Source organism: Pongo pygmaeus, chromosome 19 (assembly GCF_028885625.2).
Source record: "Pongo pygmaeus isolate AG05252 chromosome 19, NHGRI_mPonPyg2-v2.0_pri, whole genome shotgun sequence".
Taxonomy (NCBI): domain Eukaryota; kingdom Metazoa; phylum Chordata; class Mammalia; order Primates; family Hominidae; genus Pongo; species Pongo pygmaeus.
In genome coordinates, this window is record NC_072392.2 from 95,619,049 (window position 1) to 95,634,954 (window position 15,906).

The 15,906-nt window shown below is 56.5% G+C and overlaps 1 protein-coding gene across 5 annotated transcripts in view; it reads left to right on the plus strand.

Annotated features, from left to right (window-relative positions):
• The window catches only part of SEPTIN9 (septin 9), a 218,876-nt gene that overhangs the window by 80,721 nt on the left and 122,249 nt on the right, over positions 1–15,906 (plus strand). The window contains exon 1 of one of the 5 annotated variants that reach the window (XM_054456110.2): positions 9,820–10,068. The exons of 3 other annotated variants lie outside the window; for them this stretch is intronic. In XM_054456110.2, the coding sequence (XP_054312085.1) occupies positions 10,014–10,068 (55 nt within the window). In that variant the 5' untranslated portion in view covers positions 9,820–10,013. Of the gene's footprint in view, positions 1–9,819; positions 10,069–12,870; positions 12,888–15,906 lie in introns of those variants that run through there. One more of the 5 variants, XM_054456112.2, reaches the window with a different exon arrangement.

Here is a 15,906-nt window from a genome sequence, read left to right on the forward strand (position 1 = left end):
ACCTCCGCCTCCTGTGTTCAAGCAATCCTCCTGCCTCAGCCTCCTGAGTAGCTGGGATTACAGGCACCTGCCACCACGCCCAGCTAATTTTTGTATTTTTAGTAGAGATGGTGTTTCACCATGTTGGCCAGGCTAGTCTCGAATTCCTGACCTCAGGTGATCTGCCCACCTTGGCCTCCCAAAGTGCTGGGATTACAGGCATGAGCCACTGTGCCTGGCCGAGCCCGTCTTCAAGTTATCCCTGGCCCTCAGTGTTTCTGTATTAGTTCACCCTTTTGCCTCCCTGCTTTTAAGAGTCTCCCTTAAGACTGTCCCCAAGTGGACAGGTCCCCAGAACCAAGGAGCAGCCTTAGGAGTCCCCAGTTACAGACACTCCAGGAGGTCCGTGTGGCCCCCAGCCTCTGGCCTGGGTCCGGCAGCCTTGGTCCTTTGTGCTGTCCCTCACATAGCCTGGCCAGAGCTGGCCAGGTCCCTCGGCTGGGCTGAGTCATCGTGGCCAGTGACTCATGCAGGGGGAGAAAAGTGAAGGGGGGGAACAGAGTGCGAGGGGGACTGTGTTAATAGCAAACCCATTATGTCCCTGAGGTCACTTCACAGGAGGGACAAATGGTTCATTTAGGTTGATCTGGCTGCCGGCTGGCTTCCAGCGACACTCAGGGTGGGGAAGATTTCATTATCTGGGGAAAGCAATACCAGATTGTCTGGAGGGACCCAGCCAGCGCACCCCGCGCTTCCTGTCTACCTCCCAAGCAGAGCGTTCTGTTCCCAAGGTGGCAGGCCAAGAGTGCGAGCCGAGGCTCAGGTGCAAAGAGGGGTGCGGCATGGGGGCACTGCAGGGCACGGGGTGCATGCATTTTTATTTTTTTACTGAGTGTTAGGGTAATTTGTTAATGGGGTACATTTGGTGACACAAAACCTTCGTCGATTCATGGCAGACTGGAACGGAGTGGAAGCGTCCCACCCCTGGGGAACCCCCACACACATTTGGCTGTGAACGTCGGTGCCTTTGCACTGGAGCCTCTTTGGAGTGCGCTGGGCAGAGCGGAGAGGTTCCTCTTCTCTCCTCCATCATCCCGTGGAGGTGTCAACATGTAGCCAGAGATGGTCAGTGGCAGTGAGGAGAGACGGGGTAGGAAGAGACCAGGGCTGGGGGCTTGCCAGCCCACAGTTCTACCCCTGAACACCCATGGCCTCGCTGTTCAGGTCAGCGAGGCCGGGACAGAGACGAGCAGGGGCCCCCCAACCCTGGGCATCTCTCCGCTCCCTCATACTCTGGATTTGCCCTCTGGAGAAAGCTCTGGAGCACCTAGAAGTCCTGGGGCTGCTGGCTGAGGTGGGGAGCAAAGCCCAGCTGTGCCTGGAGGCTCCCCACTTCCACTCAGCTTCCAGGGACAGTCTCAGCTGTGCAGGCCCAGGCCGCTGAGGCTGTCTCCAGAAATTTCTTCACAACCACCACTGGATGGAAAATCAGTTCTCTAAAGGGCCCCAGAACCAGTTTTGTTTCTTCTTCCACAGGTTCCCATAGTCAGAGCACTGGGTCTTTGTTAGAGACGCAGAAGAGATGATGTCCCCAGCCCTTATGTGGTTCGGTCTCCACTGTGGATGTTGGTGATCTTAGTCTCCTTCTCAAAACCAAGGGGGCTGATGCCCCAAATTCCAGGCCCCCAGAAAGAGCTGACACCCACCCACACCGCTACGTCTTCTTTCAACTTTTCTGTTCCAGAAAGAGTAGAGTGGATATGCGCTCCTGTAGAAATCCATTTACAGCCTGACTGCAGATGTATTTTGCTCCCTTATTGAGTCTCTGCTCCATGAAGCCCATCTTGTTTGTACCTCTCTCTTTCTCTTTCTTCCCTCCGTTTCTTCCCTCCCTTCCTTCCCTTCCCTTCCTTTTTCTTTCCTTCCTTTCTTATTCTTTCCTCTCTCTCTCCCCTTCTCTGTCTTTCCTATCTTTTCTTTTCTCTCTCTTTCCTCCTTTTGAACAGCCAAAGATGGAATGAATGGCATAGGTAGTTACTGAGCTCCCTGTAACTGGAGGTGTTCAAGTGTAGGGTGGATGGGCATTTATAGGGCAGGCATTGAGGGAGGATCTCCCTGGGATTGTGGATGGCAGGACAGGCCCTGTGGAGCTATCTGAGCGGGTGCAGAAGAGGGAGGGCATGTTCCTGCTCCCTGCCCTTCCCGGGTTGCCTGGCTGCCACTCCCAACCTCCACCCTCTTTCCTTCCACCTGCTGGGCCTTACGGGATGGGCAGAGGCATTGTTAGAACATGGAGCCGCGGTCCACACCAGCAGGGAGGAGAGCTCCCTGGGGACCATGTCGCCTCAGTCACTGTGGTGACTTTCAAAATAAATGCTTTCTTCTCTGCTTGAGTCCCTGTTGTTCCTGCTGACGTGGAACTAGGGCAGGCTGGTGACTCAGCCCTCATCCCTGCACTGCATCGGTGGCAAGTTGCCTCCAGCCTCAGACCCCACAGAGCAGGGTGCCTCCTTGAGAAAAACAGTAGGGAGGCCAGGACACCAAGGGCCCCAGGGACAGCCTGTTTCTCCTGGCTGGCACGTGTTCTAGCCAAGCCTCCTGGCACCCTGGGGGTGAGGAGGTACCAGCTGTGTGCTTTAGTCACTGGCTGCTTTGAGGCTGGGTCAGTGCCAGGCTGGCCACTCCTTCTTGTCCCCTAGTGTGACTTTGCAGAGCTCCTGGAAGGGTCAGAGGGTTTTTTTCCATCACTGGTGTCCATGGGATACTGTGTCCCCCTCTCGTTTTTGTACTCCAGTCTCAGACGGGTGCTAGGAAGTTGGAGACTTTAGCCATTTCAAGACTGTGTCTTGGCGGAGCTGGAGTAGGAACAGGAGTAGGAGGAACCCTCTGGTCATGGGACTATGTGAAGAGAGAAGGATCAGGAAGAAAACATGAGCCATCATGTCTGGGTGGCCTCCCAGGCATCTGAATTTGCTAATCAAAAAGCTCACCGGGTGTGCAAATAAACAAACGCTGTTCAAGAGGCACAGCCAGGGTTCTGCTGGTGAGGGATCATCTTGGAGGGGTCATACTTTACACCCAGTCCTTCAGTCCTTCTGTCCTCTGTGTGTGCAGCCCCTGACCACCACCACCCCTGCCCCCGCCACTTGCTCCCAGGCTTCCATCAGGTTGGATATTATTGCAGTAAAATGTAGCAACAGAAGGTCCAGGCATGCTGCAGTCCCTGGTGGTATCATCAGAGCCAGCAGGCAGCAGGGCTGGGGAACTCCAAGCTGATTCAGTCCCAAGTGCTGGAGTGGGGAGCTCGGATGAGGTGGGGGTGGGGAACCGGGGAGCCATGGAGCAGAGCATTTGCTGTGCCGAAGGCCAGGAGCCTTCTTGGGAGAGCATGACTTTAGAACACTAATACTTTGTTTTAAAAGTCCCCTGCCTTGGAGATAAGAGCTCAGGCCGCTGTGGTCAGGTTTTGCTGTAAATGTTCTGCACAGAGCAGGCGGGGGGGATCACTGGGAAGTCTGGGGAACAGATTGGTCATGTGCTTCTTTGAGTGAAACCTTATGGTTGCATTGAAGCGGCCAGGCAGAGGGTGTGATGGGGTGTGGTAGCCGCATACCGGGTCAGTCAGGCTGAATGGGGAAATGCGAACTCCGGTGGCCTGAAAGAGGCTTAGTGGTCCACAGCCTGGTGGCTGCTCCCAGTACAGGTGATGTAAAGGGAGAAGGGGTTCTGGGGGCTTGGCCCAGGTGGAAACCATGCACTGTCCGTGATCCTGGGCATGTCAAGGCTGGGGCAGGTCTGCCTGGTGACTGGCAGAACACACATGAAGAGTCCATGTGTGTTCTGAACGTCCCCTCTGCCCCTTTGGGCTCATGCCCCATCAGGAGTCTCCCGACTCTGCCATTCTGCAAAGGAAACTGCGCTTTGTCATTACACAGGATTGAACAGGTGTGTGTGGAGTCCCTAAAGCCACTGTCTCAAGGGGTCTCATGGGACAATGGGAGAGTTGCTGTGATGTTTAAAGTAATGGCTGGGCACGGTGGCTCACGTCTGTAATCCCAGCACTTTGGGAGGCCGAGGAGGATGGATCACTTGAGGCCAGGAGTTCGAGACTACCCTGGCCAACACGGTGAAACCCCATCTCTACTAAAAAAACAAAAATTAGCCGGGCATGGTAGTGGGTGCCTGTAATCCCAGCTACTCGGGAGGCTGAGGCAGGAGAATTGCTCCAATCTGGGAGGTGGAGGTTGCAGTGAGCCGAGATCACGCCACTACACTACAGCCTGGGAGACAGAGTGAGACTGTCTAAAATAATAATAACGCTAATAATAAATAAAATAATAATAATATAATAAAAGCAAGGACTTGAACAAATATTTGCACACCCATGTTTGTAGCAGCTTTACTCTCAATTGCTCAAATGTGGAAGCAATGGATATACAAAGTGTGTGTACACACAGTGGAATATCATTCAGCCTTCAAAAGGAATGGAATTCTGTCACTACATGTGAACCTTGAATAATGAACCTTGAAGACCTCATGCTAAGTAAGCCTGTCTCACAAGGACAAATATTGATGATTTCACTTATGTGAAGTCAAATTCATAGAGAAATTGGAATGACGGTTGCCAGCAGCTAGGGGAAGGAAGGATGGGGAGTTATTGTTTAATGAGTACAGAGTTTCAGTTTGGGAAGTTGGAAAAAGCTTTGGAGGTGGATGGTGTTGATGGGTGTACAATGTGAATGTACTTACTGTCACTGAACATGTAAACTTAAACATGGTTAAAATGGTAAATTTGTTTTTTTTTTTTTTTTTTTTTTTTGAGACGAAGTCTCGCTCTGTCACCCAGGCTGGAGTGCACTGGCGTGATCTTGGCTCACTGTAACCTCCGCCTCCCAGGTTCAAGTGATTCTCGTGCCTCAGCCTCCCAGAGAGCTGGGATTATAGGCGTTTGCCACCACGCCCAGCTGATTTTTGTATTTTTAGTAGAGACAGGGTTTTACCATGTTGGCCAGGTTGGTCTCGAACTCCTGACCTCAGGTGATCCTCCTACCTTGGCCTTCCACAGTGCTGGGATTACAGGCGTGAGCCATGGTGGCTGGCCTAAAATGGTAAATTTTATATTACATATATTTTATCACAGTAAAAATGCATTGCTGTATTAGAAAAATATATTGTTTTATTAGAAAAATGATAGACTTACACAATATGAATTAAATTACAAGCTATGAACGAGAAATTAAGCAAAAAATTAAAAAATTACTTATAACTAATTATATTTAAAACAAAAGATAATAAATACACACCTTTCATCACCTCTTAGGTTTTTTGCAACATTTAAGTATTGTCTGTCCTGTTGCGGTTATGTTCTTGAGGTTGTATTTGTATGATAGAAACACTATATTGGTGGTGACCAAACATCTCTTCTCAGTCTCACCTCCAATGATGTCATACAGATAACTTGAAATTGGCCGGCTGGGCATGATGGCTCATGCCTGTAATCCCAGCACTTTGGGAGGCCAAGGCAGGTAGATCATCTGAGGTCAGGAGTTCAAAACCAGCCTGGCCAACATGGTGAATCCTCGTCTCTAGTAAAAATACAAAAATTAGCCGGGAGTGCTGGTAGGTGCCTATAATCCCAGCTACTTGGGAGGCTGAGGCAGGAGAATCGCATGAACCTGGGAAGTGGAGTTTGCAGTGAGCCGAGATTGCCCCACTGCACTCCAGAACGGGCGACAGAGCAAGACTCTGTCAAAAAAAAAAAAAAAAAAAAAGGGAAAGAAAAGAAAGAAATTGGCCAAGGCAGTAATATTGACACACAGGAATAGGCAAGTGCTACAAATCAGGAAATCGAGTGTTGTTGCTTTTGCTGGCCCCAGGTGGCCGGTTGTTGACCGTTAGCTGGCACACCACTGGAGGAGGGAGGTTTAGACTGATTCGCAGAGAGACTGGAGGTGGAAATGCACCATGGTTTGGATGCTGAGGGTGAGGGAAAGAGAGGAGTCAACAGTGGTGCCTGGAGACTTGGCTTGAGCAACTAGGTGGATGGTAGTGCCGTTTCCTAAGATGAGGGGCTGTGGGAACTTGAGGGGCTATGGAAGGCTCTGCCACTGATGGACCCAGGACTCGGCAGCTCGGGGAGGCCTACTTTGTGTCAGGCCACACAGAGATGAGACCATCTGGGCCCTGCCCTTGGGAAGTCTCCATGTATGAGGACACAGCCCGCCACCTAATGGGGGGTCCCGTCTGGAGTCTCAGTGTTGCTGGGAGAGAGCCCCCCACCTTCCTTCGCTCCCTGAGCCCCTTTTGCTTCCCTGCCAGCTGAGCTTCTCCATGGAGGCTGTGCCTGGAGGGGGTCATGGATATGGATGTGTGCGCCAAACGCTGCTTCCTCGTGGATTTCCTCCCCACTCCGTTCCCACGCTTTGTAAGCTTCATTTCCCCGGGGCCTGACCTGTGGGGTTTCTCTCCAGACCTGCTCCTTCCCATTTCCAGAAAGGCGTGCAGGGGCTTCCTATGGCTGTCTTCCCTGTCCCCATCCCCCTTCCCTTGGGACAGTGATCTGCTGGACGGGTGGGCTACCCTCAGGAGGTTTGTGATTGCTTAGACATCTTTGCTGTATGAAGCTTTGACCTCAAGGCATGATGCAGATGGGAATAAGGCACGAGTTTCTCCTGGCTGCTGTAACAACTGTCAAAACTGGGTGGCTTCTAGCAACGGGAATGTGTCCTCTCACAGTTGTGGAGTCCAGAAGTCTGAAATCAAGGTGCCAGCAGGGCCAGCTTCCTCTGAAGACTCCAGGGGAAAACCTTTCTTTGCCTCTTCCAGCTTCTGGTGGCCCCAGGTGTTCCTTTGGCCTGTGGCTGCATCACTCCAGTCTCTGCCTCTGTCTTCACAAGGCCTTTTTCTGTGTCTCTGTACTTTCTTGTCTGTCTCTTAGAAGGACACAGCATTGAATTTAGGGCCCACCTTATCTTGAGATCCTTGCCTAAATTCTTTCTGCAGAGACCCTTAAACAGAATCAGATCACATTTGAGGTTCCAAGTGGGCATATCTTTGTTTTAGGGGGGATCACCAGCCCACTATAGGTCTTGTTGTGCACTGAAGACACAGGCAGTCCCTTTGGCCAGGCCTGCAGTCGGTCTTGCCTCCTTTTGTGGCCTTGGAAGAGTGCACCTTGCTGGATGCACAGGCCTTTACAGTTCTTTTGTTCTTGCCAAATTTCAGCTCAGTTTCCTCTCTGCTGCCGATGTGCATCTTCTGTGCCCAGTGCCCCTTCTGGGACTGTGTGTCCAGGCCCTGACGCCCTAGGAAAGGGGGGTGGGAGGCCTCCTCACTACCCTGTAGCAATCAGGCCTTATTAAAATCCTGGAGCCCCAGACTGGACCCAGCCCTTAGCTATGATCAAAGGACAGCCCGGGATATGATTAAAGGGCTAGGGAAAGATGATTTAGGCTGAGAAACAGAAAGCCAAGGAGCAACTGGATTGTCCTTGAATTTGGAAAAGGTAATTATGACTTGAAGGGTGGTGCCCAGCTGTTTCCCATCTCCTCTGAGGACAGGAAAAAAAAGGAAATAAATGATGTACAATTAGAGCAGTTGGTTAGATACGAGGGTGAACTTCCTGGCTGGGAGTATGGCCAAGCCCTGATTTGGGTTTCCTGAAAGAGCTCGGGGAACCTCCTTACCTGGAGGTTTCTAGGCCTGATCATGTGGCTCTGAGTGATTACATTGAAGGGGCAGCGGCTGGGGCTGGAGCCGGTGGGCTCTGAGCACAGTCACGCAGGCATGGGCACTTTCTGGCTGCTCTCCTGCCATTGTCCCTTGGGTTCCCATTTTGGTGAGGCGTGTACCCTGGCGGGGCTACCCAGGGAACTAACTATGTTTGCTGCACTGTGCATGGAGACGGAGAATGTACAATTGGCTGACCCTGTGCTAATCTGGTGGAACTCCATGCCAGCCCTGGGAAAGAACAATTGCATGGGTGTGTCCACACTCACCAGGTGCTTTTTAGAAAAACACTTGAGAATAATGCTGTGGCTTAGGATGGCTGTTGTGCCAGACCCGGCATCTTCCCAGGGGGCTGTGTTGTTGGGCTGAGTTTCTTAGGTACTGGACCCCCAAATCCCCAAATACGGTGTGGACAGGTGGCCCAGTAGGGGCTGGACTATCCCATAGGCCCAGGTGCTGGAGTTCAGACAAGACATACCCTGGCCTGGCGTGGAAGATATGGGGTGCTATTAATGGCAGCAATGGCTCCATTTCTGAAACCCAGGCTCCCAGGCGGACAAGGGTGTGCACGCATCTGAAATGTCTGTGGTTTTGCAGTTCCCATGTCCACAAACTCACTTGGTTGAAAATAGTTCAAAATATCCAAAGCATGAGGGAGGGAGTGCCTGCTTTTCTTAAAAAGGAAGGACTTGATTTCATCTACTTAAAAAGCCACCCAAACCTAGAACATTTTCCGCAAGAGACCCCCTGCCCCCCGCCTCTCCAGAATGGCTGGAGAGTCTCAGCACTCCTGCACATTTGGGATATTTCAGAGGGGGTGGGGAGGGGCAAGTGGGCAGCGAGCGACCTCAGACCCGGGATGAGCTCTCAGGCACTCCCCGGCCACACATTTAAGGGACCGAAGTGCAGTTGTAGCGTTGCGGCCTGCTGCTGCGGGGGTGGGGGTGTTGTTCAGTGCTGTGAATTCTCACATGACCCCTGACTCTGAGCAGAGGCCGAGGGTCTAAGGTAGGGGGTGACAGGGAGAGCATGCAGGAGTGGGTTTCTGGCTTTCCAGGGCGAGTGGAAGAAGCGCCTCTCTCTGTTGTAGGTGTCAGATCTGGAGGGCCCTTCTTGAGGATGAGAGCCTGTTGCTTCTCAAGTTCTGTGTCTAACCCAGGTCCCCAGGTCTACCCCAGCCCCTCGGCCCTGCCTGCCTTGTGGGTAATAGAGTTTAAGGGTAGAGACCGCTGGCCTGGAGGGAAGGCTAGGCCTCAGGTTAGGGCCCAGAAGGGAGGGAGAAGCCCTTGGGGCAGCTCCCTTTCTGCTCACTCACTGCCTAGCTCCTTCCTTCACACCTTCCTTTGGAAACGTCTGCTCCTGACAAGGTCTACTTCCTGCTCTCAGGAGGCCCTTATTGTGGAGGGAGGGAGGCGTCGCCCGTCCCTGCCTTTTCTGACAGCCGTGTTCCATCCCCGCCCTGTGCCCCTTCTCCCGGACAGTGCCTTCTCCAGGGCCCACCCAGGAGGGTGCAGCAGTGTGGCCCCCGGGGTGGTGGTCGTGGTGGGGGTGTTAGCTGCAGGGGTGCCCTCGGTGGGTGGGAGTTGGTGGCCTCTCGCTGGTGCCATGGGACTCGCATGTTCGCCCCGCGCCCCTCGGCTTTTGAGCCCACAGGCCGGGATCCTGCCTGCCAGCCGCGTGCGCCGCCGCTTAACCCTTGCAGGCGCAGAGCGCACGGCGGCGGTGACAGAGAACTTTGTTTGGCTGCCCAAATACAGCCTCCTGCAGAAGGACCCTGCGCCCGGGGAAGGGGAGGAATCTCTTCCCCTCTGGGCGCCCGCCCTCCTCGCCATGGCCCGGCCTCCACATCCGCCCACATCTGGCCGCAGCGGGGCGCCCGGGGGGAGGGGCTGAGGCCGCGTCTCTCGCCGTCCCCTGGGCGCGGGCCAGGCGGGGAGAAGGGGGGCGCTCCGGTCGTGTGCCCAGGACTGTCCCCCAGCGGCCGCTCGGGCCCCAGCCCCCCAGGCCCAGCCTTGACAGGCGGGCGGAGCAGCCAGTGCGAGACAGGGAGGCCGGTGCGGGTGCGGGAACCTGATCCGCCCGGGAGGCGGGGGCGGGGCGGGGGCGCAGCGCGCGGGGAGGGGCCGGCGCCCGCCTTCCTCCCCCATTCATTCAGCTGAGCCAGGGGGCCTAGGGGCTCCTCCGGCAGCTAGCTCTGCACTGCAGGAGCGCGGGCGCGGCGCCCCAGCCAGCGCGCAGGGCCCGGGCCCCGCCGGGGGCGCTTCCTCGCCGCTGCCCTCCGCGCGACCCGCTGCCCACCAGCCACCATGTCGGACCCCGCGGTCAACGCGCAGCTGGACGGGATCATTTCGGACTTCGAAGGTGGGTGCTGGGCTGGCTGCTACGGCCGCGGGCGTGCTGGAGAGGACCCTGCGGGTGGGCCTGGCGCGGGACGGGGTTGCGCTGAGGGGAGACGGGACACCTAATCCAGGCGCCCTCCCTCCGAGAGCGCCGCGCGCCCCCGGCCCCGTGCCCGTGCCGCCTATGTGGGGGACCCTGTTAGGGGGACCCGCGTGGACCCTAGGCGCCCTCACAGGACCCTGCGCTCGTTCTGCGCACTGCCGCCTGGGTTTCCTTCCTTTTATTGTTGTTTTTGTTTGCCGAGCGACAGCGACCTCCTCGAGGGCTCGCGGGGCTGCCTCGGAACTCTCCAGGATGCACAGTTTCACTCTGGGAAATCCATCGGTCCTCCCTTTGGCTCTCCCCGGCGGCTCTTGGGCCCCGCTTGCACCCGGCAACGGGGTAGGGAGGTCGTTCCTCATCTCCGACCGAGTGGACAGCCGCGTCCTGCTCGGGTGGACAGCCCTCCCCTCCCCCACGCCAGTTTCGGGGCCGCCAAGTTGTGTAGCCCGTGGGCTGCACCGAACGGACACAGCCCAGGTCGTGGCAGGGTCCAGAGTGAGATGTCCCATGGCCCCCATCCAGGCCTGGGGACATCCTCATCCGCCTCCCAGAATCGGGCCGTGGGGGACAGAAGGGGCCTGCGTGCGGGCAGGGAGAGCATTTTGGCTCTCTCCTGTCTTTGGGGTTTACAAAGTGTGTTGGGACTTGCGGGGCTGCTCTGTCCAAGCCTGGGTCTGGCGTCCGCGTCTCTGAGCCTGTGAGTGCGTGCGCTTTCCTGCGTCCTCGTGACTGCCGGTGCTGGGGCTCTGCGTCCTGCGTCCGCGGGAGTAAATACAGCAGGCGAAGGGGAAGCTCACACAATGGTCTCCAGCGCTCTGGGGCAGGGCTTCTGAGGGGCGGGCCTGCCTCTGCCGGGACCTGGAGCCCCCGCCCCTCGGAGAGGCTCCTAGGCTGACTTGGGCAGAGCCCTCTGGTGGGCCGGGAGGGGGAAAGGTTGTGTTGAAATGAGCAAACTGTCCAGTTGTCAGGCCAAGCTGGGAGGCGACCAGCCTGAGGTCCTCCCCGCTCCATGGCCAGAGCCAGGGCTGGCATCTGGGTGTCCTGACCCCAGCTGCCCACACGGCCCACCTGGGGTCAGCCCTATCTGGGTGGGGGAGGCGGGGCCTCCTGGGGGACCAGAACTTTGGCTGGACGCCAAGCAGAGTGCCAGTGGCTGTTCTTCAGGGCTGGGCCTGAGGAGGGTGTGGGGCGGCGAAGGGACGGGAGGGGGTTGTGATCCAGTGGCCACTGGCGCTGTGCAGAGTGTGAGCTGGAAACATCATAGTTACTTTGTCAGCTTAGTGGTAAAAGCACTTTTTCAGGCTCTATCCCTTTGCATCCCTGCTTCCCAGAGGGAGGGGAGGTCTGGGTCTGCAGAGCTGGGAGGGCTTGCTGTTCCCGCCCCCCCCTCCCCCACAACACCTCCTCATCTGGACATCTTTGGGCACGTGCTCATACTGGGGTCTCCCTAGGTCCACTGTGTTCCGTTGAGCCTCCTGCAGTCCCCGAGTGAATGTGGCCTCCCTGCCCCTGCCTCTTTGCAACTCTTCCCTGCGACCACTCCTCCAGGGGCCTTCCTTGTCCCAAATGTCCAAGTGGCACGACTTAGCCGGTCTGACCGCTTTCCAGTAAGCCCTTATGGAGAGAGGCCCTGTGTTGTGCGGAGCTCTCCTCCTGCCTGCGGAATCGAGGTCTCTGCTCTCAGTTCCTAACCGAAAGTGTTGGGTCCCTGGTGGGATTTCTGAGGAAGAACTCTGGTGTCTCAACGGGATCCCTGTGGCGGGAGGGGAGGCCAGGGTTTGGGGTTGTGTTGGTTGTACAGCTGTCACCATTTGCACTATGAAAGTTGTTAGTGCTCCTGCCTTGGGTCTCTGGGTGTAACTCCACCCTTGCCCCCATGTGCCTTCATCTGGAGCTGCTTCTGTGGCTGCCTCCGAAGCCAGTTTCGTGACCCTGTAATTTAGTCCAAAACAATGGGCTCATTGAGACCATCCTGGTGCAACAGTTGGCAATCCTTTGGCTCTGGGGGAAGGTTTCTCAGTCTCGGGGAGTGGGGCCTCAATCTGCTGGTTCCCTGTGTTTATCAGTCTCCCCCTTGTGTGCCCTGAATGGTTTTGCTGGGAATTCTGGTCTTAGAACCATCAGGCGGCCCGAGTGGATAGGTGTGAGAGAGTGTGTGTGTGCATGAGTGTGCGTGTGCATGGGGGCTGACCTGGGGTATGGAAGGGTGGCCCTCCCTGGTGCCCAAGGAGCCTGGAGTATAGTTGGGGGGTGTGGGGGTGTGTATATGGGAGATGGACAACCTTGGGTAGACAGACAGACGTGGGGAAGGGATGATTGGAGGAGGTGGAGGAGAGAGTGATTCTGCCCAGCCAGGGGTGATGTGGACAGTCAGCTTCCGAATCAGGGTAGAGAAAGGTCACCACTAGCTAGCAGGGGAGAAGTCAGTATGGAGGAGGCGGACCTTGAGGGAGAGTAGGAATTGGATTGCAAGAGGAAGGAGAGCCTTCTGGCCAGCGGCAGCCAGCAGCAGTGGGGGAGGCCGGAATGAGCTGGCTGGAGAGGGGGCTGGGGCATAAGGAGGGGCCTGCCTGTGAAGATCAGATGGGCCCGGCTGCGGAGGGCCAGGCATGCCCGCCGGCAGTGCAGCTGGTCCACGGGAAGCATCTGGAGTGGCTGGGAATGGGTGCAGGAGCAGTGCCGCGGGAGCACAGGTCTCTTTCCCGGGGCGGCTCACCTGGTGTCTTAGTTCCTGCAAGGTAGGCCGAAAGGGTGGGGAGGAAACTGCCAGCTCCTCACAGCGCTGGGATGGTGGCCACAGGGTTCCTGAGGCCAGCGGATGTGGGTGCCTGTCACCATGTGGGTTGCTGAGGGGCGGAGACTCCAGGGGCCACCCGCAAAGCAGGATGAGCTCTGAGCCACGGCATCTCTGGGGGCAGTTTTCCAATTGAGCAGACATCTAGGCCTGGAATCCTGTAACAGAGGCCACAGGGCCCTGATTAGGGTGTTATGGGAGGTTTAGAACTAGTGGCAGTATACAGGGTAGACGGCAAGTGACCTGGCATGGGGAAAGGGGCAGGTGCCCAGGCCGGCACAGCACACCTACAAGGAAAAGGTAGACGGGAAGCTGTCCGTGGGCCTGTGTGTGTGCTCGGAGTTAAAATTCTGCCAATGTCCCATGTCCTGGGCACATCTACCCCCTCCCTGGGGAGCACCTTTCTCTTCACCTTTTCCTTCCTTGCCTGTCCCCTTCACCCAGGGCCTTCCCCATCCCTCCCGTCTTGGGGACCGAGGGCACCATGGCTTTATGTTCCATCACCGATGAGTTGCCCCGGGGATTCAGTCCTTCTGCTGTTCTGGCCGGGTCCTTCAGGCACAGGGTTCCCAGGAATGGAGAGGGCATCAGTGTCTTCCACGGACTCAAACTTCCCGCATCCCGCCTTTGCTCCCCCTTCAAGACACGTCTCCGGGCTTCAAGGTCTTAGGGCTCTGTGGAGGCCGCCACGTAGCGGCAAGGAGAATGTTTTGTATTTGGCTGATGAGATTTTTAGAGTCTCATTTTCCACTTTTTCACTGTACAAATGGGCCTCCAGGCGACTGCAGCACCCGCCACTGCCCGTAATAGGGTGACAAGAGGGATGACCCTTTCCTCTTTCTCCCTTCTGGTTGGTGGAGGCATGGGGCTGGCGGACGGCATGTACTTTCTTGAATTCAGGCCAAATCTGTTATCGCAAACACGATTACAACTCGGGTCTTTGTGTAACAAAAGCCTTTCCATGTGCCAGCTGTTGGCCTGCTTTGCTCAGCGGTGTTTGCTGTAACTAGATTTGCACACCGAGAAAGAATCCAAAAGTCCTTGATGTTTGTTGAAACAATCTGGCCCAGGACCCAAGTGCTCAGATCCCAGAGCTGTGTGGCATCTGAGCTTCTCCCAAGCCCCCACTGTCGCCCGAGGAGGACCCCCAGAGCTGTGTCCTGGAGGCAGAGCAGGCTGTGGGATGTGCTTCTGGGTGGGAAGGACCATGTGGATATGCCTTCTTGTCTGAGAGTCCCAACACCTCTGGGACGTGGAAGCTGGCACTGGCAGGATTCAGGTGTCTCTTTCCTCCCTAGAGAAAAAGGCCCCGTTGCTTGGTAATAGGTGCAGACCTGTCCCTAATTAATGCCAGTAGGCCTCTTGCGTGATGAATCCTGCCTTTCAGCCAAGACTCAAGACGTCCTGTGAATACTGCCTCCCTGCAGTTTGAGCTTTTGTGGTGGGAGGCAGGAGCCATGGGGAGTGGGGGCAGGCCTCTTACACGGGTCCCACAGCCACTGGCAGCACTGACTTGATGCTCTTTGAGTTTGGAGCCCAGGGCCAGACAGACCCATTGTCCCGACTACAAGCTGATTCGTTTAGAGGGGGGCAGACACAGCACCCAGGCAGCAGATGCGCTGTGATCAGCCTTGCAGCTGGGCTGTGGGTTCTCTGGGCTGGATGTCTGGGAAGAGGCAGGTGGAGGTAAATGCCAGGACACCCCTGCAGTGACTGGGTGACCGCAGGCTGGAAATGCTTTCTGCGGGCTGTGGCTGTCCAGGAAGGTTTTGAATGGGGCTAGTGGACAGAGTTTGCATCCAGAGGGGCAGTGCTTTGGAGGAGTGAGGGGTAGGGCAGCGTAGGGATGCCCAGGCCGCCCTCACTCTGCCATTGGAAAGCTGGGCGGCTTCGGTTTCTTCAGTTTCTTCACCTGTTTCCCTGCCTGCAAAGTGGGGTTAGAAACAGCTCTCTTTGAGGGTTGCTGGGGGGACTTTGAGATGCAGCCCATGGCGCTGAGCACGGGTCCTGCCTCCTACAGGTGTGGTGGGTGTCGCGGCTGGTGTGGCATCTGGGTGGGAAAAGAGGGCATTTGCAAAGGACAGGTAGGTTTTGATGCTTAAACATGCAGGTCTGGGGATGGAGGTCTCAGGCAAGGGCCTGTGTGATGCCACTGTGTGAATGAGGCCAGACAGCGCAGTCACCACTAATTGTGGAAAGCACGGCAGACACCAGTGCCCGTAGGGCCCGCCTGGGGGTCCCTCTGAGCCCGACAGATACCCAGGCTCCCAGTGCAGCCACGGGACCCCCCTTTTCCTGCCTGGCTGACATTCTGGAGGCTGGCGTCATGTTGGCTGCAGGTTCCTCTTACTGGGAGGTTGTCCTGGTCTTCCCTGCCACCCTCTACCCCCACCCCCACCCTGGAGTGTCACAGATGGGTGGACCATATGCCCATCTGCAGGGCCAAGCGCTGACAATGAGGTGAGCACTTGCTGGATGACCGGACTATGAGGACAGCGGGGGCGCTGGCAGCCTGCGTTTGGCTCTGCAGGCTGGCCTTTCCCTGAAAAGCGGTTGTGGCAGGGTGTATGTCGCAGGGAGTGGTGCCCGCTGCCCTGAACATTCTCGTCCAGCAGGCCTCAGTCAAGTGTGGTGCAGAGCTGGGCTGGCAGCTGGAACAGTCTCATCTTGTCCAGTGGTGAGACCAACGGCTGATGGGCCAAGGCTGCGTGCTGCTCGCCCAGCCCGTGGACCCATCCACTGAGCACCCCCACACCCCTACACTGGGTCCGGGGTGTCAGGAGGTGGAGGGGGACTGGATGCCTGGAAAAACAAACCCACCGAGAGCCTGAGCCCCCAGGGGTCAGTATCAGGCAGTCACCACAGTGCCCGGTACACGGTGGCCACCTGGTCTCGTTGGCTGTCTCGGTGGTGGAGAGCGTGCATGGTGGCCATACGTGATGGGCGTCACCCACAGTAATGCA